The sequence below is a fragment of the Vulpes vulpes genome, chromosome 9, assembly GCF_048418805.1.
Source record: "Vulpes vulpes isolate BD-2025 chromosome 9, VulVul3, whole genome shotgun sequence".
In the NCBI taxonomy this organism is placed as follows: domain Eukaryota; kingdom Metazoa; phylum Chordata; class Mammalia; order Carnivora; family Canidae; genus Vulpes; species Vulpes vulpes.
Genome location: NC_132788.1, coordinates 7363098 through 7386848, shown reverse-complemented (window position 1 = coordinate 7386848; position 23751 = coordinate 7363098). Strand labels below are relative to the sequence as shown.

Genomic DNA, 23751 nt, shown 5'->3' with positions numbered 1-23751 from the left:
GTGCCAGTTCTTTATTGTATACACAGATTAGAAACTTATTGGGAAAATAATTATCCATAATTCCACTGTTCAGAAGTAAATATTAACATTTTGGGGCATATTTATATATATCCACTAAGGATATATTTTAGAATGTGTTGAATGTTATATTTTCTGTAGTCTGTAACCTGCCTTGAACACTTAATATGTTGTTGACGTCTTTTTATGTCAGTGAATATAGTTACTATTTGTTGTCATCAGCACTCTATAGGTATGTAGGTCTGGCTTTCACAATATCTGCTCTATTTCTAACACTTCACCTTTCCTTTTAGCTCTTGATTATTCATTCTCCTCTTGGCACCTTGATCTTCCTAAAATACAAGTTTTATTCTAGACATTTTCTTGCCCTAATCTTTTTATAGCCTTTCATTGCCCCTGGGATATAATATACTAAGTCTTCTGTAATATGGCCACTGATTTACCAGTCTTCACTTTAGTTTTTAGCCCTTTTGAACTGATAATCTCCCCAGAGACCCTGGCTCTTTCTCCCATCTGTTAGAGTCAGTGAACATGGAGAAAGTGAGAGTCCATGATAGGGTGAAAGATTAGTGCTGGAGATCTCTAACTATGTGGTCTTTCTCTTCTTGCCAGTATCGTCCTGCATTGTGTTTGCTGGGCTTTGTTCTTATCCCTTGAGCTTGTCCCCACTTGGCTTCTACTTAGGGATAGTTTCATTCAGTTTTTGGTTACAGTTATGTAGATTTACTTCCAAATCTGTTTTCTCATCCCCATCCTCCCTCTGTTGTGGAGTTCAAGGTCTATAATAATGGCCTTTTGGGGTGTTTCCTCAGGTGTGTTGATTTTGACCAAAACCATGAGTGTTTTTCCTCTCAAATTTTATTTCTTTTCAATTTTCTTTTTACTTTCAAGCTTTATATACAGATTCAAAAAGCACTGTACGTTGATATTGACTCCCGTAGTTTCCATTCCACTTCTGCATCCTCTGTGTAGATTTTCCTTTCCAGAGGGACCAGTGCTGCTTCTGCTTACGAAATGGAGTAGATACTTGAATGGATCTTTGGTTTTATGCAGGTCATTGTAAGGGAGGGAGGGCAAGGCAGTCCTTCCAGGGCAAAGGATTGGCACAGAAAAAGAAGAAGAAGGAGAATGCAGTGGAGAGTATAAAGTTCTCATTTGGCCTTGAGTTCGGAGGTGAATTGAGAAGGTAGGAATTATCAGATTGGTGGGGACCTGAAATACCAAGAAATTTGACCATACATGGTAGGTTTAATTGACCATTTTACAGAGGGGTAAGCATGGCCAGAATAGTACGTTAGGAAGATTGATCTTGTTGGATGTGAGTACTTAGTGATTCAGGGAAACAGATTAGAAATTTCATTGTAATAATCCAAACGTGAGTTAACAAAGGCTTAACTGTAATGAAAAAATGCAAGAGAAATCTTGAAAAGGAAATTGACCAAATTTGAGACAAAAATGGCAGGATATAAGGAAGCAATGAGGAAGCAGTTGCATATGATTCTGTGCTTTTGAGCCTGGCTGATTACTGAACTATGAGAACAATGGTACCTTGATCAGTTTTTGTTGAGGTAGATATCTAGGTGGAACAGGCAGCTGGAAATAGCATCTGGGTCATGGGAGAAAAAAATCAAATCTGTATCACAGTGTGGGTGTGTGTGGGGAGGGGCTTCCCTAGGGAATAGCAAATAAATAGGAAGGAAATGAAGATAGGAAAAAACAGTACCAGTGTAATACTGGTCATGGAGGAGAGTTTCAAAAAAAGGCAATCTAGAAAGGTAGAGCACAGCATCCAGAGTCTGGTTCAAATCCTGACTTGCTGTGAAAATTCAGGGCTGTTTTCTGATGGTGACAACATGTAGCTCAAGGTGAACCCTATGCATTTCAGGACCTCACTGCATCCTTAGAAAGGACAGTTGAGAAAAACACCCAGTTTCCATTCTAATTTATAATGCAGAGGTATTGAGTAAGATAGTCTATCTAGTACCTATGTAAATACATTAGAACTGGGCTCATTTAAATGGATGTGGATGGGGCAGTCTGAGGTGGAGAATTCAGAATTAGAGATTATAGTACTATAAGCTTTTGAATGAGATTTCTTCAATGGTTGTGACTCTTAGGTTTCCTTTTTTAATTTATAAAGGAGAACAAGTAGAAGACCATTCTGAGTAACGTAGGTGTCTTTAGTTGATAATTAAGTCACGTAGATTATTATTCTTAGGTCCTCAAGAGCTCTTCAGAAATCTTAATGGAAACCATGTTATAAATGGTAGTTAGGTTTCCAGCCTAGGACGTTAAAAAGAATAGCTTTTAATGTTTGCACTACCTGAAAAGTTTATAGGTGGAATGGTAAAGAGGACCAGAACAGGATTTCCTTGCTTGTTCCTTACTGTCTAAGTCTAGTCTAAGGCTTCTCCTGTAATTCAAGACTGCTCCCTGCAGTTGGGAAGGTTAGGTGTTACACAACTCTAAGGACTCCGTTGGCATTCTTTGTAGTAATGGTGCCCACACAGTTTTGTGCTTCCAAGACTTGTGTGGTGGCCTTAAGATAGTAATTGAAAGGGGGAATTAAAAATTTTTTTTTTAATACAACTATCAAATAATTCAGTTTTTAATTGAGAGTCATTTGCCTTGTAAATTCGGTCTGGTTCAAATCTTGACTTGCTTTAAAACTGACTGTTTTCCAGCAGTCAAAGTTCCACAGGGTTTAAGTATAAAACATTTGGCTAGATGGGGTTTAAAATGGTAGTAAAAACACTCTTTCAGGATGTTTTGTATTACAATAAAGCCTCATAGTTGATGTAGGTCCACATACTTTTTAAAAGCACACTGAATTGATTTATGCCAAATATGGTTACAGGGCTGATTTGTAAGCAGCATACCTGTATTGATTTACAGTGGGTACTTACTTGGAGTCTGATCAACACTCTCTTGACAAGTCATTTCAGTTGGAATGTACCATAATTTAATTGAATCTAATGTGCATCGGTTGTGAGGTTGTTAAAAAACATTTTAAAAAAGATTTTATTTATTTATTTGAGAGAAAGAGAAAGTGAGAAAGTGCCCACATGAGCACAAAGGGAGAGGGAGTAGCAGACTCCCCACTGATCAGAGAACCCAAAGCAGGGCTTCTTCCCAGAACCCTGGGGTCATGACCTGAGCTGAAGGCAGACACTTAACTAACTGAGCTGCCTGAGCACACCAGTGAGTGTCTTCATGTATTATTAAGGAAGAAATCACACTGTGAAGTAAGCTCTGCCACAGTTTTTTAATTACTTAAAATTTTTATTTTACGTTTTTTCCTTTCAGTCTGGTAGTAGTCTATGACAGCTCTTATTTGACATTTTTTTAGATTCAGAAAACGTTTTTCATAAATTGTTATTTTTTTAAAGTAATCTCTACATCCAACATGGAGCTTGAACTCATGACCATGATCAAGAGTTACATGTTCTTTTTTTTTTTTTAAGATTTTATTTATGGGGTGGCTGGGTGGTTGAGCATCTGCCTTTGGCTCAAGGGTGATCCTGAGGTCCTGGGATTGAGTCCCATATTGGGCTCCCTGCAGGTAGCCTGCTTCTTCCTCTTCCTCTCTCCATGTCTCTCATGAATGAATAAATAAAATCTTTAAAAAAAAATAAGTTTTATTTGTGAGAGAGAGAGCATGTGCGCACATACATGTGTGTGCATGAGTGAGCAAGCATGAGCTGATTGAGGGGGTAGAAGGAGAAGGAGAAGCAGACTCCCTGCTGAGCAGGGAACCTGATGCAGCACTGGATCCCAAGACCCTGAGATCACGAGCTGAGCCGTAGTCTGACGCTTCACCCAGATGCTCCATGAGTCACATACTCTTCTGACTGAGCCAGTCAGGTGCCCATTATTTTACGTTTTAAAAAAAAGTTCCTTTAAACTTATTTAGCAAATAAGTCTAATAGATTTTATTATATGATATATATTTTATATATATGTTACAGAGAAAAAGAAGTGAAATAAATTGTTAAGATATTCCTCAGATTCCGACATATTATGTCTGACTCTTCTACATCATGAAGAATTTAGGATTATGGAAATTTCTTTCCTCCTTCCTCTCCCTGTCAGTGTAGGGTCATGTCATTAAGGGTATTAATGATGAAATGTTTCTTGGGGGAATGCTCCATTGTTTTCTCATCAATTTAAAATTCAGTGATTTGGTGCTTCTGAAATTTTCAAAAGCAGTCTAAGTTGTTTAATTTTTCCCTCTTTAAGTACTTTGGGGCTACTGCATGTGGCCACATGTGGGTTGTGCGTTGTCCAGTCTCAGCAGGAAACTCTAACAAAGTTCATCTGCATTTGGTCCTTTTCCTCAAGTTCTGTAAAGCACTTAGAATCATTTATTTGATGATGAAAACTTACTTCACTAATATCCCATTGCTGTATTTTCTTTCTTTTCTATTATATATACTACATATTATTTCAATTTAGAATTATTTTATAATCTTTTTGAAGACATTTTAAGCAGCAGTTTTAAAAATCAGATACTAGCAACAATACAGTTAAAAGGATGATAATATGAATGGTTATGACCAAATTTATTCTGGACAATGACAACTTCCTTGAGCTGAGAGCAGTTGTAACAGGATACTAATTAAGATGTATTCTAATTTCAGAGAGGTTAAAATGTACAAAACCATGTGTCCTAAGTGTTTTTTTTTTTTTTTTTTTTGAATCACCAGTTGCTTAAAAGGTGGGGAGGGCACTAAGTTGATCTCAGCTCTAGTCTGGTGTACAAGCTTGAGGGGTCAGGTAGCAGAGAATCAGGGTTAAATTGGAGTATGGGCGTCTCCCTAGGATTGAATAACCTCCCTCAGGGTTGAAATAGGGCTAGAAATACCTTCCAGGAAGGGGGACAGATAAATTATTTTTTATTTACTTTTATTTTTTGCCCACCCTGCTGAGTTTTTCTCCTTTTTCTCCTCCCCTCCCAGGGTAGACAAATTAATAGCTGATTATGGACATTAACATATTTTTATTTTGCCTTTTCTGCATTTTTGACTAATTTCTGGTTAATATTTTTATGCAATCTCTACACCCACAACCACAAGATCAAGAGTTGAATGCTCTACCAACTGAGCCAGCTAGGCACCCTGAAGCATTTTTTTTTTCTAGTTAATTATTTTTAGATCTTCTAAATAGAAATAAGAGGGTATTGTGACTTTATCTTGGAGATATTTACAATATATTTATAATATTTATAGTATTTCTCATTTTTAAGCTCTGATGTCTTTTTCCCCCAGCTTTACTGAGATATAATTGACACATTATATTGTCTAGGTTTAAAGCATGTAGTGTGTTGGTTTGATATGTTTATATTTTGCAAAATGATTACCACCATAGCATAAAATACTTGATTCCATCGCATACTATTTCTTTCTTGTGGTGAGAACATTTAAGATCTAATCTCTTAGCAGCTTTCAAGTGTATAATATGGTATTATGAGTTGTAATCACCTTGCTGTGCATTAGATCCCCAGAACTTTGTATCCTTGGACCACATATCTCCCTTTTTTATTTTCCCTGCCTCCCAGCCCTTGGTGACTGCCACTCTATACTCTATTTCTCTGAGTATGGTGTTTTTAGATTCCATATAGAAGTAATACCCTACACTATTTGTCTTTTCCTGTCTGACTTATTTCGCTTTAAGCTCTGATAATATATTTTTTAAATATTTTATTTATTTATGATAGACATAGAGAGAGAGGCAGAGACACAGGCAGAGGGAGAGACAGGCTCCATGCCGGGAGCCCGATGTGGGACTCGAACCCCGGGCTCCAGGATCCTGCCCTGGGCCAAAGACAGGCACTAAACTGCTGAGCCACCCAGGGATCCCCTAAGCTCTGATATTTTAAAATAGCTTTTGAAAGGTCACTTAAGAAATTTATTACTGAGTTATTTTAACTTGATGGTTCAAGATAAATTTTTTTAAAAGAATCACTAGTGTGTAAACATGCTAAACAAAGTGGGGAGAGTTGTAGCAGAAACTATAAGATAGAAAGGGAGGATGCCTATTTTAAGAATCTTTCATATACCTCCTGGTGATTAGAGAGCCATTACAAGGGAATAATATAAATTAAAATGTAAATCTGTTACCCTTCATTTACTCCCTATTGCTCAATGGCTAATGAAGAAGATCCTTAATTTGGTCCCTGGTGCCCTGCATGGTGTGTTCCCACCTATCCGATCAGCTTCATCTTAGACCATGCCCCCTTTCCCCAGATAAACATTAGATGACGGTGAATTGAAATGTAAGGTGGATTTATAAATTTCACTTTGCCTGCTATACTGTTATAAACAGGGATTTAAAAATCCCATTCTGGTGGCTCTAGTTAAGAAGAGCCAGGGAATAAGTAAAAAAAACTCTCGCTAGATTCTGGATTGGAATTCTTTATTTACTCTTGATTAATTGTATGGAGATATTTTTCTCTTTAACAGGTTTCTCCACATATAAAAATCTATTGTAAAAATACGGAAAATAATGGCAGCGGAAACACAGACACTGAACTTTGGGCCTGAATGGTGAGTTTTCACAATCTCATCCGGTTGAATATTGGATATAATACTAGTATAGTAGTAAGGTATTTGTAGAGATGTTGGGTGGTTTATAACTAACTGTACATGTTTTTGAGACTTTGATTTATCCTAGTTGAAAACAGTGTAGCTTGTCTAGGAATAAATTACATTTGGTTAATGACTGCATTCTGTTTTTAAAACTTTCTTGATCTGGCCATGTAATGATAATGGGATTTTCTTGGTCTGGTTTTGCAAGGATAATGGACTCCTTGCAGTCCCACCACCCTAGCAAATTATTTGCTTTTTCTTTTGAGCCCTTGTCTAGGTGCATATAAACTTTTTCATAAAATTGTAACATTTTTATCTGTATTTGTTTTCTGCTACAATGCTGTTTTGTGAGTGCTGTTCATAGACTTGTTTGAAAACATAGTTTTTATTGAATTACTATTTGAGTTTTATTTTATTGATGGGCCAGGGAGGTGGTCCAGAATTATACTGGCTATTAACTGTAGCCCATCTAAGATTGATATAGCATTTGCCATAATAACAATTAATTGACCTTTGAGTCTCTTACAGATGTGTTTGGACCCTGAATATGGAATTCTCATGGAATTTTGAGATCCATCACATTGTAGTGTGACTTTTTTCCCCTCTTCTTTTCCCCCCAATGTTGGTGATTGAAGATCCTCTCATCAGTGGCATGAATAGTTGTTTTTTCTATTCAAATCTTGAGCCAGAGGCAGTGTATATAAAGTGGATACATTGGAATGGTATCGTAAACATTCTTGATTGTTCAGGTGAAATATGATTCAGGCTTCTGTAGTAACTCACTGCTTGAGGACACTTACTAACTTATTTTATGCATTTATTTTTATATGTAATTCCTAAATTTTCTTGGCCCCTTATAGCTAGCATTTGGAGACTGAGGAGAAATCACTACTTGAAGTTCTAAGAACTGATGCAGCTTCTCTACTTTGAGAATTTATTTTGGAAACGTTGACTTAATTAATGCTGTACCTATTTGAGGTCTTAGTTTGTATTTTAAAAACAATTTTATTACCATATCTATATATGTTTCTAAAGAAATTAAGAGATTACAAGTAAGCCAGAGGAAGGTAACATCACCATAATTTTACAGTCCATGATAACCACTGTAAATAGGTTAGTTTATTTTTCCAGGTGGTTTTATGTATGCTTATTTGTATATATGTACATTATTTTCACAAAAACGGGATCATACTGTACATTCAGCTTTGTAACCTGCTTTTAAAGAATAACCACATGAAAAGTATCTTTTTTTAATCAATAAATGTTTTCTATTATCTTAAATGGTGGCATTGTATGATGTACCATTATTTATTTAACTAGTCTAGATGTAGCATATATAGGCTGTTTTCAGCTTTTCATTATAATGAAAATATTTTTGATGAAATTCTTGTAGCTAAACTTTATTCACAACTTAATAACTTTCTTTATAAGGTGGTTTTAAATCCATATAGCTCACTTTGTAAATCATTTTGTGTGTAACTCTTCTGCCTTTATCTAGAATTTGTAACTGCTTCTCTTTTGTATTTACACACTTTCTTTCATTGTAAAAAACATGATTAAAATTGTCAGCTAATTTAAAGAAGTTGCCCCCTTCCCCCACCTCACCCTTTAAGAAAAAGAGACAACACCAGGAACTTAGCTTAAACCAAAAAAAACAAAAAACAAACAAACAAAAAACCTGCTGGAGATGTTCTAGAGTCAGAACACATTTAGCTTGATGTCCTATACCATAGATTGGTAAACTGTGACCCGTGGGTCTATAAATAAAGTTTTTATAAGTGCAATTTTATTGAACACTGCCACACCCATTTTTTTCCCATATTACCTGGCTGCTTTCATACTATAGTGGCAAGGGAGTAGTTACAACAGAGGCCATCTGGCTCAAAAAGCTTAAATATTTACTCTCTGGCCTTCTACAGAGAAGTTTTTTGGCCCCTGCCCTAAACCATGGGTTCCCAGTCATTTCAGTGTGTCAATGACCCAGTCTATCAATAGCGCCGTACATTTTTTCATTGGTACGCTGAAGTTTTTTGTTTGATCAGTCCAAGTTTTGTACAAAATTTGAATTGGAGTAACTTTATTAGAGAACATTTACTAGTCTCATGCTTAAACAAAACAGTAGCTTTACCTAATTCTTACCAACTGCAGGCATTTTTAGAGCTTAGGAGCCTTCCCATGGTCATTTGAAGTGCCGTTAAACTGAGGAGTGGAGGTACTAAGTAGGCACACTATCTGTTTGGTATCATCTATCAAATTTTTTTCTGGCAAAGGGAATATATGAGACCTTTAAGTAACTCAGATAATCCTGAACTAGAAAGCTGCAATGTGAATAGAAGCTGCTGTATTTCTCTGCATGTAATATTACATTCATTGTGGAGCTTGAGGTAAGGAACTGTCTGGAATACTTGAGAATCAAAGTTTAGAGTGATTGCATTCCGTCAGGGTGTAATTCTGAACCATAGAGAAACATTTAGTGATACTTTATTCTATTTATTAAGATCATTATTTTTATTATGATGTAAGACAAATGTTCAATAAGAGATGAATGAAGAGATTTACTGGTACTTGGGACAGTAGTAAAGTTGGGAGAGTGTTGAAAATTGTGGTAAAGACAGACCATGAATGACCATATAAGTGGACTTTTTAAGGTAGGTCTGTGAAAGCATTAGATCTTAGCTCATTTCTATGTTTAGAATAAAGAAATGTATTATATAATCACCAATTTAAAAAAGTGTGATAGATTTAACAGAGGAGTAAATAATTTTTAGGAATAAAACAATAGTTTTTTTTTTTTAAAGATTTTATTTATTCATGAGATACACACAGAGAGAGAGAGAGAGGCAGAGACATACACAGAGGGAGAAGCGGGCTCCATGCAGGAAGCCCGATGTGGGACTCCATCCCTGGACTCCAGGATCATGCCCTGAGCGGAAGGCAGATGCTTAACCGCTGAGCCACCCAGGTGTCCCCAAAGCAATAGTTTTTACTCACATGTTACCATCTTACACCTCTCTTGACTATCTATACAATACCTTCCCCCTTATTCCCTGCCTCCCTTCTCTGATTAGTTTTTTCATCATGGTCTATTCCTTTATCCAAATAGAACATGGCAAATATTTTACTCACATATTCTCTTTATTATTTCTATCCCATCCTCCAGCTCCCACTAGACTGTGAGCTCCACTGAGGGCAGGTCCTTTGGTCTCGATTTTTGTACAATTTATTCACTGCTGTATCTCCAGTTCCTTCATTATAGTAGGTACTCAATAAATATTTGTTCAATGAGTGAATGAATTTTTGGAAAGTAAAGTTGATTTTAATGTTTTGTTGTTATAAATATGTGTGTACATCCTTGAACCATTTTGTTTGTACTGCTGTTTATTTATTTTGGAATAATTCCTTGGAAGTGGAGTTATTAAATCAAAAATTTCATTTTTAAGTCTTTGGATGATGTATGTTATGGGCAGATTGACTACCAGAAGGATTGTGTGAATTTAATTCCCATTCCCTGCCTGTTTACCTCACCCTTGACAAAACACTAAGTACTACCTTAAGAAAAACAATTTTTGTTTTGTTTTGTTTTAAATCTGGTAGATTCAGGTTTTTTGGAATTTTTTATTTCACTAACAGAGTAATTCATACTTATTCTGGGAAACCTTGGAGGAAACAGTAGTACAAAAAGAAAAATAAAATATCTAAGTTATCCTTAATTTTAGCATCCAAAGAACCATTGCTAACATTTTGGGTTGTATCCTCCTATTCTTTTCTTTTTTTTGCAAATGTTTGTATGTATATTTAACGACATTTTGAAAAAACAGTTTTATTTTGGGGATTTTTTTTTCTTTGAGGATTATAAACGGATAAATTAGATGGTAAAGGAATTTGGCATGGGGGAATAATTGCAGATATTTATTTGGGGATTTTTTTTTCTTTGAGGATTATAAACGGATAAATGTAGATGATAAAGGAATTTGGCATAGGGGGAATAATTGCAGATATTTACCTGGCTTTATGGGGAAGGAACCAACGAATCTCCTTTAGATTTTCTTCTATCCCATCTCCTCCATGGCCTTAGGGAAGTTTTCTCAGGTCTTTACTTGCAAAAAAGTGAGGCACCTCTTTACCCCAAAGCACTTTATTTATACCTATGTGAAAGTAGCTACATCTTTATGTTGTGTGTCTGTGTTTACTCAGAAAAGAACAAAAGAAAGGCGTTGTACTTCTCAATTTTGGTAAGCCCATTGTTTACCTTAGCTTGCCGAACATAGGCACTTAGTAAATGTTGGATGAAGGCATTTGAGTCTTATGGGGTGGGGCAAAATGAGGGCAAAGAAGGAAAACTTGACATTGCTAGCTTACTAGTATCATCTTTGTGGGCTTGTGGGTAAAATGAGCAAAATTCTGGAGAATGGAATGCATTATTCATCCCAGTTTTCAAAAAGAGTGAAAGACATCTGTGTGGTCTGGAGGGATAAATAATTCAATATTATTGAGAGGTGTATTTTAGAAGAGAGTATTAAGATTTGCTTAGAAAACATTTCTCATGTGCCTCCTGTGTTCTGTGTCTTGTGTTAGGTTCTGAGGCAACAAGGTTGAAATGACCTGGTACCTGCTTTTGAATGATGTAGTGGGGAAGCTGACACTAAATAATTTCACTATAATATCAATGTGTAAAGGAAGTGTAGTGAAGTATAGGATATTGAGCTACTTATTTGATGTCTGTAGATCTCTCATCCTTCATACTTTTCCAAAACTGAGCTCATGAGTTTTATTGTTTTTATTAATTTATTCATTCATGAGAGAGAGAGAGAGAGAGAGAGGCAGAGACTTAGGCAGAGGGGGAGAAGCAGGCTCCCCATAGGGAGCCCGATACAGGACTGGATCCTCTATCCCAGGACCATGCCCTGAGCCGAAGGCAGACACTCAACCGCTGAGCCACCCAGGCGTCCCGAGTTTTACTGTTTTAAATTTCTTCTTTTGTTTAATATTAAATACCACAGTCTGCCATTAGCTCAAGCTCGAAGTCTTGGAGTTACCCTGGGTCTTTCTTTTACTTCTATATCTCTACATCTAGTCCATCACAGTGCTATGTCAGCTTCATCTCCAACATATCTCTTGAATCTGTTAATTTCTCTCCACCTGCATTGCTGTCACCCTAATATAAGTATGATTACAGGAGTGGCCTAATGTTTTCTGGTTTCCATTCTTCTCATTGTTCTTCCTATAGTAATCTTAAAATATAAATTGGGTCAGGTTTTTCTCCAAAATCCTTTAGTAACTGTATGTCTGTACTGTTTATTACCTTTTCCTTCCCCTAGCCAGTTAACTCTGTTAAGGCTCAGCAGGTACTTGTGTGTAGCCAAGATCTTGAGGATTTCTGTTTCTCCTCTTTTCCCCTTATTCTCTTTCCAGCTACCCTCCATCCTCCTCATTCTGACTCTTCCTTTTCCTTCCACTTAACCTCTCTGCTCCTGCAGCAGCCTTCCCCTCTCCCAAGTGAAAATGGCTTGAAAAAATAATCCTGATAGCAGAAAGGACATGTATAAAGACAAAGGGGTAAGAAATGGCAAGTTTAAGAGAGGAATTCTGAGACATTGTCTTTGCTATAGTGTGAAATGTGTGAGAGATGAGCTTGGAGGCAGCCTTTTTGCGTTAAGAAGCTCTGGTTTTATTTGATCGTTATATGCCAATAAACAGTTGTTAATCAGGGAACACCTTATTCAGGCTTGCATTTGAAATATGTTTGTAGTAGTGTGGAGTCTGAACAGTGACTAGCTATATCACTTAGGATGGTGTTGTAGCAGTCCAGGTAAGAAAGAAAAGTGTGGACAATAATGGGTTAGTTGATCCAGGGGATGGCTTAAGAAATTTAGGATTTAAAACTGGAGGATGTGGTAATTGGGTATGGAAGATGGTAGAAGGTGAGGAGTAAAGGATGATTCCCAGACTTTTTTTTTTTTTTTTTCAGATTTTATTTATTTATTTATTCATAAGAGACAGAGGCAGAGACATAGGCAGAGGGAGAAGCAAGCTCCCTCCGGGGAGCCTGATGCAAAACTCGATCCCAGGATCCCGGGATCATGACCTCTGGTCAACCACTGAGCCACCCTGGTGTCCTTGATTCCAGACTTTTAATTCTGTGGTTGAGTAGATGGTGGGCTCCTTTATTACCCACCTTAAGGTGATAAGGGGGGTTGGGATGAATCAGCTGATGAGTAGGGCTTGGGACATGTTAAAGCTAAAGCTATGGGGTCTCTAGGTGGTTGAATGTGGAAGTCTTAAACTCTAGGGAAGTCAGAGCTGGAATTGAGAATCAGGAGCTTACCCAGAAATGGTTTTTGACCCCTACATCTTCACATATCTACATTGACATTCCAAATTGCTTTCATAAGCTGAAGTTTGGATTTGGGACAGTAATTAATACGTGAAGACCTTGGGGTATCATGGAGTTTTAGAAGGTCCTGCTAATGCTATCAGTTACTACTACTCATACTAGACCTAGGCCTCTTGTGTTAAACAGATCTCAGTATGACCATAAAGGTGAAGGTGACACGGATAGGAAGCTGCCCCTTAGATTTGTGTGGGTTATTGATGAACTCTACTGGAGCAGTGGAGTTGTAGGGGAGAAGCCATATTATGCTGGTGTGGTTTTGTTGTTTGTTTGTTTCTTTTTTTTGCGCTAGGTTTTGAAGTGACCTGGAAGTGCAGATGTGGAGATGGTTCTGAAATGAAGAGGAAAGATGAGCAATGATGCATAACTGGGGGGGGGGGGGGGGGGGGGATGCTGCATTACAGGAGTTTTAAACATATCACTATTAGATATATTTAGAGACTAAGGGGAAAGCAAATAGGAGGGATTAAATTTCTAGAAGAGAGAGTTGTATGGAGCAAGACCCAGGAGAGGTTAAAAATCACTGGTGGGAAAAAAAAATCACTGGTGGGTTTTTAGGGAGGGATATTACCCAAGTATGTTTTTAGCTTTTCCAGATATGTGTAGGTGGGGAGGGACTTGAAACAGGATTTGTCGATTATTGAGTAGAGCACAGTTCTCCTTATTCAGCCTATCTTAGTTTGAATTACTCTCAGTTTTCCTTGGTCTGTTCTTTTCACAATATCTGGAGGAATCTCTTGAGAGTGCACTCCGGTTACGTTACTCTTAATAGATCTGGTGCCCATAAGAAGTATTTGGTGCTTGACAGTGGACATTCAATCCTTGGGCAGCAGGACGTGGGGGTCCATTGGAAGGGAACCAGGGTCATGAGTGGATTTGAAACCTTATGAGGAACAGATGAAGAAATTAGTAATGTTGAGCCATGAGAAGGAAAAGTCATGAGACAGTGTGACTATTTGCTGGTACCCAAGTGATTTTCATTCCAAAAAGCACCTAGTTGTGCCCTCTAGTGGTAGAAACTATTGGCGAGCATACTGGTTTAGTATAAGAAAGATATTTTAACAAAATTTTTTTCTAAAGATTTTATTTTTTAATTTATTCTAGACAGCGTGTGAGTGGGGGGGAGGGACAAAAGGAGAGTGAGAATGAGAGCTTCAAGCTGACTCCCCGCTGAGCATGCAACCCAATGTGGAGCTTCATCCTGCAACTCTCAGATCATGACCCCAGCTGAAATCAAGGGTTGGACACAATCAGCTGAACCACCTAAGCACCCCTAAATATTTTTAGTCAAAAACTATATATATTTTAAAATTAATGTTTGGCAGACTAAATGTTGGCTATTTTAAATAAAAATTTGAGATTTTGTTCTTTTTAGTCATGAAAACTTAAGTTTGAGTCTTTGTTTTGCTGGCTGTAAATGTGGGCAAGTTGTGTAACCCTCGTCTGTTAATTGGGGTTGTCGTGAAGCTGAAATAAAATGAGGCACTGCATGTGTAAAATTCACAACCTCAGTTCTCAGTGGATATTAATTCCACTTCTTCAGGAAAAAAGCCCAACTTTACATGAATTTGATGGAAAGCAGTTTCCTGGAAGGTTCGTCAGCAGTGGTTGGATCACTTCTTCATGGGCATGTTTTATTTGGTTGTCCCAACCTGTCTTACAGGACTTGGACTAAATGACTTCCAAGTCCAGGAGTAACTGAAAAGAAAACAAAAGATCAGTTATTAGCAATAAGCACTCCCAGCACCCAGATTATACTTTTAATATGCATTAGAGAGAATCAGGCTCCCTGGAGAAATGGCTAATTCTAAATCTGAGACAAGAAATAATACAGGTTATGCCTGAAACATACTGATATATCAGGAAGAAAAGAAGCTGTTAAAGACCCTTAGGGTTGTGTCAGAAGCATTTAGGAGAGCCAATCTGAATAGTCTCCCATTGGTCAAAGGTAAGACAATTTGCAGGGTACCTGGCCTGCTTCCTCAGTCAGTGGAGCATTTGACTCTTGATCTCAGGGTTGTGAGTTAGGTGTCCAGCCTACTTAAAAAAAAAAAAAAAAAAAGAATTTGAATATTGTTAAGAATAATTGTTAAGGAGAATTAGTTAAGAATAATTTAACTTTAATTAAAAATAATTTGTTACCATTGGAAGATGCTAGTAAATTAAGTCCCTATTTTGAAAACCAATTGAAAAGAATCAAGACTTTTTTCTTTTTTCCTATATTAACTATACTATTGGGTAACAATACCAAAAAGTATAAGAGAGAAGCTTCTCCTTGTAGAAATACTCCGGCTAATAAATAAGGAATGATAGAATATAGTCACTTTGTAACCTTGTATTTATTAATGAATAAATTTAGGGACCTAGGCCTTGGTTATCAGAGACTGCTAGACTCAAAAAACCAACGAGGCAGTCTGTGCTTCCTGATGGCAAAACATGGAAGTCTTTCCAAATCTGATCAGGTCTTTATATCCAGTCACCAATGTCATTAATGCAGAGAGCAGAGAAACATGTTACACTATATAGCACAGAGATAAGAATCAGCAAAATCCAGACTAGAAAAAATCCGTATCTTTTAGAACATTCTGAAATATTTAAAAATGAAAAACGTTACTTTAAAAATTCCCTCAAAAAATCTTGAAAGCAATTTCCTTCAAAAAATCTTTGAAAGCATATGATTTCCTTCGAAATAGTATCAGAGTAGGGTTAGATGGAGTGGTAGAAGGAGCAGGGTTGGCCATGGGTTATTGATTTGGGGGCTGGGTGAACAGTATGTGGGAGTTTGTTATATAATTCTTGGTATTTTTATATATGTTCAAAATTGTCCATAAATGTTAAAAAAAAAAAAAAGTGGGTAGAAAGATAAGATAGAAACATTGAAAAAAGACCCTATAGTCTTTTACTAATATGTCCTCCCGCCTTTTCTGGAATTATATTGTACATGTAAACATATTTTTATATTTATGTGTATATAATTTTTGGATAATATGCAAGTAATGCTCTTTTATTTCATATTTTTATTTTTTATTTATTTATTTATTTTATTTATTTTTTTATTTCATATTTTTAAAAGTGTATAGTGTAGATCATTCCCTTTTTTGCTTATGTGAATAAAGCTTAGCAATTTTGGGAATATATTTTATTTATTTATTTTTTAAAGATTTTATTTGTTCATGAGAGACAGAGAGAGAGAGAGAGAGAGAGAGGCAGAGACACAGGCAGAGGGAGAAGCAGGCTCCATACAGGGAGCCTGACCTGTGACTTGATCTGGGGACTCCAGGATCAGGCCCTGGGCCGAAGGCAGCACTAAACCGCTGAGCCACCCAGGCTGCCTGGAGAGTGTATTTTAATGCTTCTGTTGAATTTTCCTTTAGGCTAAATCTGAAGTAAAGTATCTTAGTGCCTTTTATTCTTGATACTTACTATATAGAACTTCAGGCATCCCTCAAATAAGGAGTTATTGCTCATAGTTTTGCTCTGCTGTTTGACACAGTGCTGCAGTGGGATCTTATTTTTGCCATTTTTTGCTGAGGTTGCCCTACCTTTTTTTTTTTTTTTAAAATAAAAGCATCTTACAAATATTTCCCTTTCCCAAGTTCCATTCCTCTTAGGGTATATTTTTATTTTTTCCTAGCAGTAAATATGGCTCAATTTTTTTTCTTACACTTTCACCCTTCACTGCATTTTCAAATTCAGTGCACTGATTCTTAGTTGCTTTCAGTAAAAATCATGAAATACTATAGGCATATAAAACTAAAAAATTGTAGCATTTCTATACAGCATGAATGAGAAAATAAAATATTGCATTTAAAACACCCTTTATACTCTCCTTCCCTTTGCAGATAGAACCTTCTCTTGAATTTTATATTTGTCAATTCATGTTTGTTTTTATACTTTTGCTATGCTTTATAGTGTTTTTAAACAGTATAAATTTATTTGCAGGTTTACATGTATATCTTTTTATAGGCTTCTATGTTTGCTTTTTCTTTTATATAGAATACTTTGTTATTTAACAAATATTAATGTTTTATTAAATGTTAGCAGATCATTCTTTGAAGTGGTTGTTTCATTGCAATCCTACAGAAACTACTTGAAAATTTCCATTGTTTTACATCCTTAACAACAATTGGTATTCCAGATTTGTTAATTGGTACCGTCAGATTCATTAGTTCTTATTAATCTAATATGTATAAGGTGATTCTTCAGTTTCGTTTTAATCATGTTACTTTTATGATTTCGAAAAAGTGTCCCCTCTTCACTCCCAGACTTCTCAGGAACATGCCATCATATTTTTTAAGTAAGGAATTGCCACAGGGTTGACACTTCATTTTTATATTTTATGTTTCTCCTATTCTAGGCTCCGAGCTCTATCCAGTGGTGGGAGTATCACGTCCCCTCCTCTTTCTCCAGCTTTGCCGAAGTATAAGTTAGCAGACTATCGTTATGGTCGAGAAGAAATGTTAGCACTTTTCCTTAAAGATAACAAGGTAAAAAAACAAAGTAAAGAATTTAGAATTATGAATGAGATTTCAGGGTATGTATGGTGATGTATTGATAGATGAAGTACCTATAATTTTTCTCTTTTTCTTGGCTTTGAAACCTGCAGTAGTTGACAGAGAATCTTCTAAGTGTAAGGAGCTCTGTATTTCTTAGAGAAGACCTAAGATTTTGTTACAGGAGTGGAAAGCTTCATGGAAACAGGAAAATCTTCAGCACTTAATACTTTGTCTAATTTCCTCCTAATGTCTCCTTCATGTCTAGTTCTATCCCAGTTTGCTGGCTGAGAAATGCCATCACCTTGCACCTCTTACTCTTCAATTGGAAGTTAGGAGTGAGAAGAGGAGCTGTTTCTCTTCTTCCCCTTTTTGTGTTAACTATAAACAATTTTTAGTGGAGAGAACATGTTAAAATATATCACAGTTGTGTCACTTCTAAATGATCGAAACCAAAACAGTGTGTAAAGTACACTTACTATCTGACTAGTGAGAGATAATATTTTCCATTTTTAAAATATACTTTGTTTTTACTATTAATGGATTGGGGATCTCAAATTTTAATGATGATTGCTAAAGACAAATTGTTTGTGAAACTCTTTAGTACCTTGTCCCTTGAATTAAATATGGGGATTTTTACTCTTCCACTGTGCACTCTGGAATACCAGAGTTAGTGCTGTATATCAAATCTGAATGTGGTGATCTGATGGGAGGAAGAGGAAGTGACTGGGGTTTTTAATACTTGACCCTCTGAGAATATGTAAGTACTGCTGAAGGTAATTGTGGTTGACAAAGCTTTACTCCATATTTATAATAAACAGCAAGAGATAAACCAGACAGTATTTTTTCTTGTTTTATAGTTTTTGTGATTAGAGGGACAGCATTAATTTCATGGTCATATTTTTGGTCATACAGATACCTTCAGACCTTCTGGATAAAGAATTTCTGCCTATTCTACAGGAGGAGCCCCTGCCTCCGTTGGCTCTTGTACCCTTTACAGAAGAAGAACAGGTTTGTGACTAGCTTTGAGCCTTAGGTCAAAACCTTATTGCTTTCCATTGAGTCATGAAAATAGGAAGTTACTAGTTAGGCCCTAAGGCGCTCCATCCCCACAGGTCTGCTTCCTTCTTTCTGTTTTTGCGAAAGTGTGGATTAGTTGATGAGATTCTGTTTTAGTTCTGAGGCTTTTTGAGTGTTTTATAGAGGTGAGCAAATGTTTCTAGATTCTTGAGGATGGGAACCTTATAATTTATTTGAGTAGAGAGAGAGCTATTTTTGGGGGGAGATAGGGGCTTCTTTTCAGAAAAATGTTGTTTTTCAGAAGTAATTAGCAACCTGGATTCTCTTGAATGCATTCTACCACTGAAGGAAAATACAGATCTTCAGCCCAATATGTGCTTAATAATGGGTTCTCTGTCACCAATTTTTGTTTATGATGTTGTGAGAAAGTTAGATTTTGGGGCTGGAAAAGTAGATTTTGTGTTGTCTTTATTTATGGTGTGTTGTTTCCAAACATAAATAAGAGTTTCTGATTTTAAGGAACTTATGGTAATTGTTGTAAAACGGAAAAATAAGAACTTTATTGGAATGCTGGAAGGCCATTTTATTAATTCATTTATCTTTTAGAGATTTATTTATTTATTTTAAAGAGAGTGTGTGCTTGCACAAGGGTGGGGAGGGGCAGAGAGAGAAGAAGTTAATCCCAAACAGAGTGCATGCTGAGTGTGGAGCCTGGCATGGGGCTTGATCCCACTACCGTGAGATCGTGGCTTGAGCTAAAACCAAGAGTCAGACGCTCAACCAACTGAGCCACCCAGGCATCCACGGAATGCCACTTTATTTATTTATTATTTATTGGAGACAGAACAAGAGTATGAGGTGGATGAGGAGCGAGGGAAAAGCAGACTCACAGCTGAGCAGGGAACCTGGGGAGGGCTTGATCCCACGACCCTGCGATCATGACCTGAACTGAAGGCAGACACTTAACTGACTGAGCCACCCAGGAACCCTGGAATGCCACATTAAATGAAGAATCCTAATTTCTTTTCTTTTCTTTCTTTTTTTTTTTCAAAACAGATTTCTTGAGGGGCACCTGGGTGGCTCAGTCAGTTAAGCATCTGCCTTCAGCGCAGGTCATGATCTCAGGGATCTGGGATCCAGCCTGTGTCAGGCTCCCTGCTCAGTGGAGAGTCTTCCTCTCCCTCTCCTTTTACCCCTCCCCCACTCCCTGCTCTTGCGCGCGCGCTCGCTCTCTCTCTCTCAAATAAATACATAAATAAAATCTTTAAAAAAACAAAAATACAGCTTTCTTGGGACAAAATTCGCATGTCATAATGTTCACTCTTTTAAACTATACAGTTTGGTGGGTTGTATAACCATGAGTTGTATAACCACCACAACTGTCTTATTCCAGAACATTTCATCATTACTTTTTGCAATAACCCTGGATGTTTCCTTTACACTCTTGCCATAGTTTGCAGGAGGAAATCACTCTATTAAGAAAGAGATGCTTATTAGAAGCTCTCTGTTACAACTATGCTAAGTTCTAAGAAAGGTGTGATATTAATCTTTGGTGATTTTCATTGCCAGTGTCATAAACAGTTTTTGTTTTGTTTATAACTTCTTCTGAACTAGGTTAGTTTTGTCTTTATTCCTGAAACCCAGTATCATTTAGTATCATCGGTGGATATTTTCATTGTCAAAAGTTGTTTGTTTATTGCTATTAAAAGTACACAAGAAAGAAAGGATACTGTCGCCAGTGATGGCTGAAAATTTCCTTTTCAAAATTGGGGCCAGTTTCCTTTTCCTTTTCTTTTTTTTTTTTTTTTTATGATTTTATTTATCCACGAGAGAGAGGGGGCGGGGGCAAAGACACAGTCAGAGGGAGAAGCAGGCTCCATGCAGGGAGCCCGATGCAGGACTTGATCCCAGGACTCCAAGATTATGCCCTGGGCCGAAGGCAGGCACTAAACCACTGAGCCACCCAGGGATCCCTAGTTCCCTTTTCAAAAAGATTTGACATATGGCAATATTTTGGTTTAATTTTTCTTAAAAATATTTTTACTATGAAGTCTTTAAAATTGATAAGTATAGAGAATATTATCACAAATACCATTATGTTTATAATTGAGATAGAGAAATCTTAAAATTATTATGTATTTGTGGGGTTTTTTTTTGTTTGTTTTAAAAATAAGATTTCTCATATTGTGGCTGTATTCCACCCTTCTTTCCCAGATATTACTTTGAATTGGATAATTTTTCTCATTCATGTTTTAATATTTTCATTACATGTTTGTATATCCATATGCCATAAAAATTTCATTTTACAGGGTTATACATTTTTTAAAAAGTTTTTAGTATTGTTTTTATTTATTTGAGAGAGCGCACAAGTAGGACAAGAGGCAGAGAGAGGGAGAAGCAGGCTCCCCTCGGAGCAAGAAGCCCAATGTGGGACTTGATCTGAGGACCGTGGGATCATGATCTGAGCTAAAGGCAGATGCTTAACTGACTGAGCTACTTAGGCGCCCTTATTGTTATTTTTTAAAGATTTTACTGTTTTTACTTATTTATTTCTAAAGATTTTTATTTATTCACTCGAGAGAGAATGAGAGAGAGAGAGAGAGAGAGAGAGAACATGCACGCGCATGAGCAGGATGAGGTACAGAGAGAGAAGCAGACTGTCTACTGAGCAAGGAGACCGATGCAGGGCTCAATCCTAGAACTCCAGGATCATGACCTAAGCCGAAGGCAGATGCTTAACTGACTGAGGCACCCCAGGTGCCCCAAAGATTTTATTTTTTTTAATCTCTACACCTGCTGTGGGACTTGAACCTACAATCCTGAGATCACATGCTCTACTGGCTCAGCCAGCCAGGTGTCTCTAATGATTATTTATTTATTTATTTATTTGATTATATTTATTTATTCGATTATATTTATTTATTCATGATAGATGTAGAGAGAGAAGAGACACAGGCAGAGGGAGAAGCAGGCTCCATGCTGGGAGCCTGACATGGGTCTTGATCCTGGGACTCCAGGATCGCGCCCTGGGCCAAAGGCAGGCGCTAAACCACTGAGCCACCCAGGGATCCCCATAATTTTATTTTTAAGTAATCTCTGCATCCAACATGGAGCTTGAATCTCTAACCCCGAAATCAAGAGTCACTCACTCCACCGACTGAACCAGCCAGGTGCTTTTAAAGGGTTATGAATTTTATTATTTTTTTATTTTTTAAAAGATTTTATTTATTCACGAGACACGAGAGAGAGAGAGAGAGAGAGAGAGAGAGAGAGAGAGAGAGAGAGGCAGAGACACAGGCAGAGGGAGAAGCAGGCTCCATGCAGGGAGCCTGACATGGGACTTGATCCCGGGTCTCCAGGATCACGCCCTAGGCTGAAAGCGGCGCTAAACCACTGAGCCATCCTGGTTGCCCAGGTTATGAATTTTATATTGAAGATGGCATACAGTAGTTTTTATTCTGTAGTTTGATTTTTTTCTTTCAATAATGAATTTTAGATTTATCTGTGTTGATACACATAGCTTTAGTTAATTCATCCCTTCTGCTTAGTATTCCATGTGTGAGAAAATCCAGAGTTTTTCCAGTCTCCTCCGGTTAGAGATTTAGGTTGTTTTGAAATTTTGCTGTTGCAAATTATGCTGCAGTAATTATTCTTAGAACCTGTGTTTTAAAATTGAAATGGTTAGATTTGGTTCTTTGTGTGTGTGTGTGTGTTTTAAAGGTTTTATTTATTTTAAGAGAGAGCACGAGTGACTGGAAGGGGGCTAGAGGGAGAGAGAATCTTGAGCAGACCCCATGCTGACCCCAGTGTGGGGCTTGATCCCAGGATCCCGAGATCATAACCTGAGCTGAAACCATCATCAGAGGCTCAACAGATTGAGCCACCCAGGCACCCTAGTTCTGTGTGTGTGTGTGTGTGTGTGTGTGTGTGTGTGTTTAAGAATTATTTAGTTACTTGAGAGAGACAGACAAAGATAGTGGCAGAGAGTACCAGTGGGGAGGAGAGAGAGAAGCAGACTCCTTGCTGAGCAGGGAGCCTGGCTTGGTACTCCATCCCAGGACCCTGGGATTGTGACGTGGACTGAAGGCAGACACTTAACTGACTGAGCCACCCACATACCCTTTTTGGTGTCTCTTTAAACACACAGATGTGGGTGATGTAATGTGAGTAATGCTACATTAGTTTCTATAGTAATTTAAGCCATTTTGCACTGTTACCTCACATATGTGAGGTCTCATTTTTTTTATGCAACCCTCTAGCTCTTGATTTTTACAGTTTGGCCAAAACAGTGGCTGTGATAGTTGTGTGTGACTTTTTTTTTTTTTTTTTTTTTTGTATTTCACTAGTCACTACCAGCTTGAGTACCATTTCATATCCCTGTGGCCATTATGGTTTTTGATTTGGTTGTGTTCTTTGTCCATTGTTTTACTGGGTTGTCTTTCTTGTTGATTTTACAATTTCTTTATATTTTCTTTAACATCAGTAATATCTGTTTTTTTTAATCTTATTTTTTTTAATAAAAGGTACTCAGGTGTACCTGGGTGGTATAGTTGGTTAAGCAGCTGACTTTTGATTTTGCTTTAGATCATGGTCTCAGGGTCCTGGGTTCAAGCCCTGCGTTAGGCTCTGTGCTCAGTGAGGAGTCTATTTGAGGTTCTCTCTCCCTCTCCCTCTGCCCCTCCCACTCAACGCTTGCTCTCTCTCAAATGAATATTTATATTATATTTATAAAAAAATAAAAGTTACTCATATTTACTGTAGGAAATACAGAAAGGTATATAGGAGAAAAATCTCACCATGTAGAGATTCTTTTAACATTTAGTATGTTTTATTGTAGTCTCTTTCCCTTGTGTATCTTTAGTTGTGAAAATATACCAATACAGACTGAATCCAACAGCATATTAAAAGGATTATACAACCTGACCAAGTGGTACTTATCCCTGGAGTGCAAGGGTGGTGCAACTAACATTAATAAAATGAAGGAAAAACCACTTGATTTTCTAAATTGACGCAGAAAAAGTTTTTGACAAAATTCATCACCTTTCCTTTTTTTTTTTTTAATTTTTTTTTAATTTTTATTTATTTATGATAGTCACAGAGAGAGAGAGAGAGGCAGAGACATAGACAGAGGGAGAAAGAAGCAGGCTCCATTCAGGGAGCCTGATGTAGGATTCAATCCCAGGACCCCAGGATCACAACCTAAGCTGAAGGCAGACACAACCGCTGAGCCACTCAAATTCAT

The 23751-nt window shown here is 37.2% G+C and overlaps 1 protein-coding gene across 7 annotated transcripts in view; it reads left to right on the top strand.

The window, feature by feature from the left end:
- The window catches only part of GIGYF2 (GRB10 interacting GYF protein 2), a 136176-nt gene that overhangs the window by 20500 nt on the left and 91925 nt on the right, over nt 1-23751 (top strand). For all 7 annotated transcript variants that reach the window (XR_011994119.1, XM_072719143.1, XM_072719144.1 and 4 more), the window contains exons 3-5: nt 6480-6563; nt 17354-17483; nt 18405-18500. Coding sequence is in view for 6 of the 7 variants with exons in the window: in XM_072719143.1 (XP_072575244.1) it covers nt 6523-6563; nt 17354-17483; nt 18405-18500 (267 nt within the window). In the remaining variant the exon portion in view is untranslated. The remainder of the gene's footprint in view (nt 1-6479; nt 6564-17353; nt 17484-18404; nt 18501-23751) is intronic.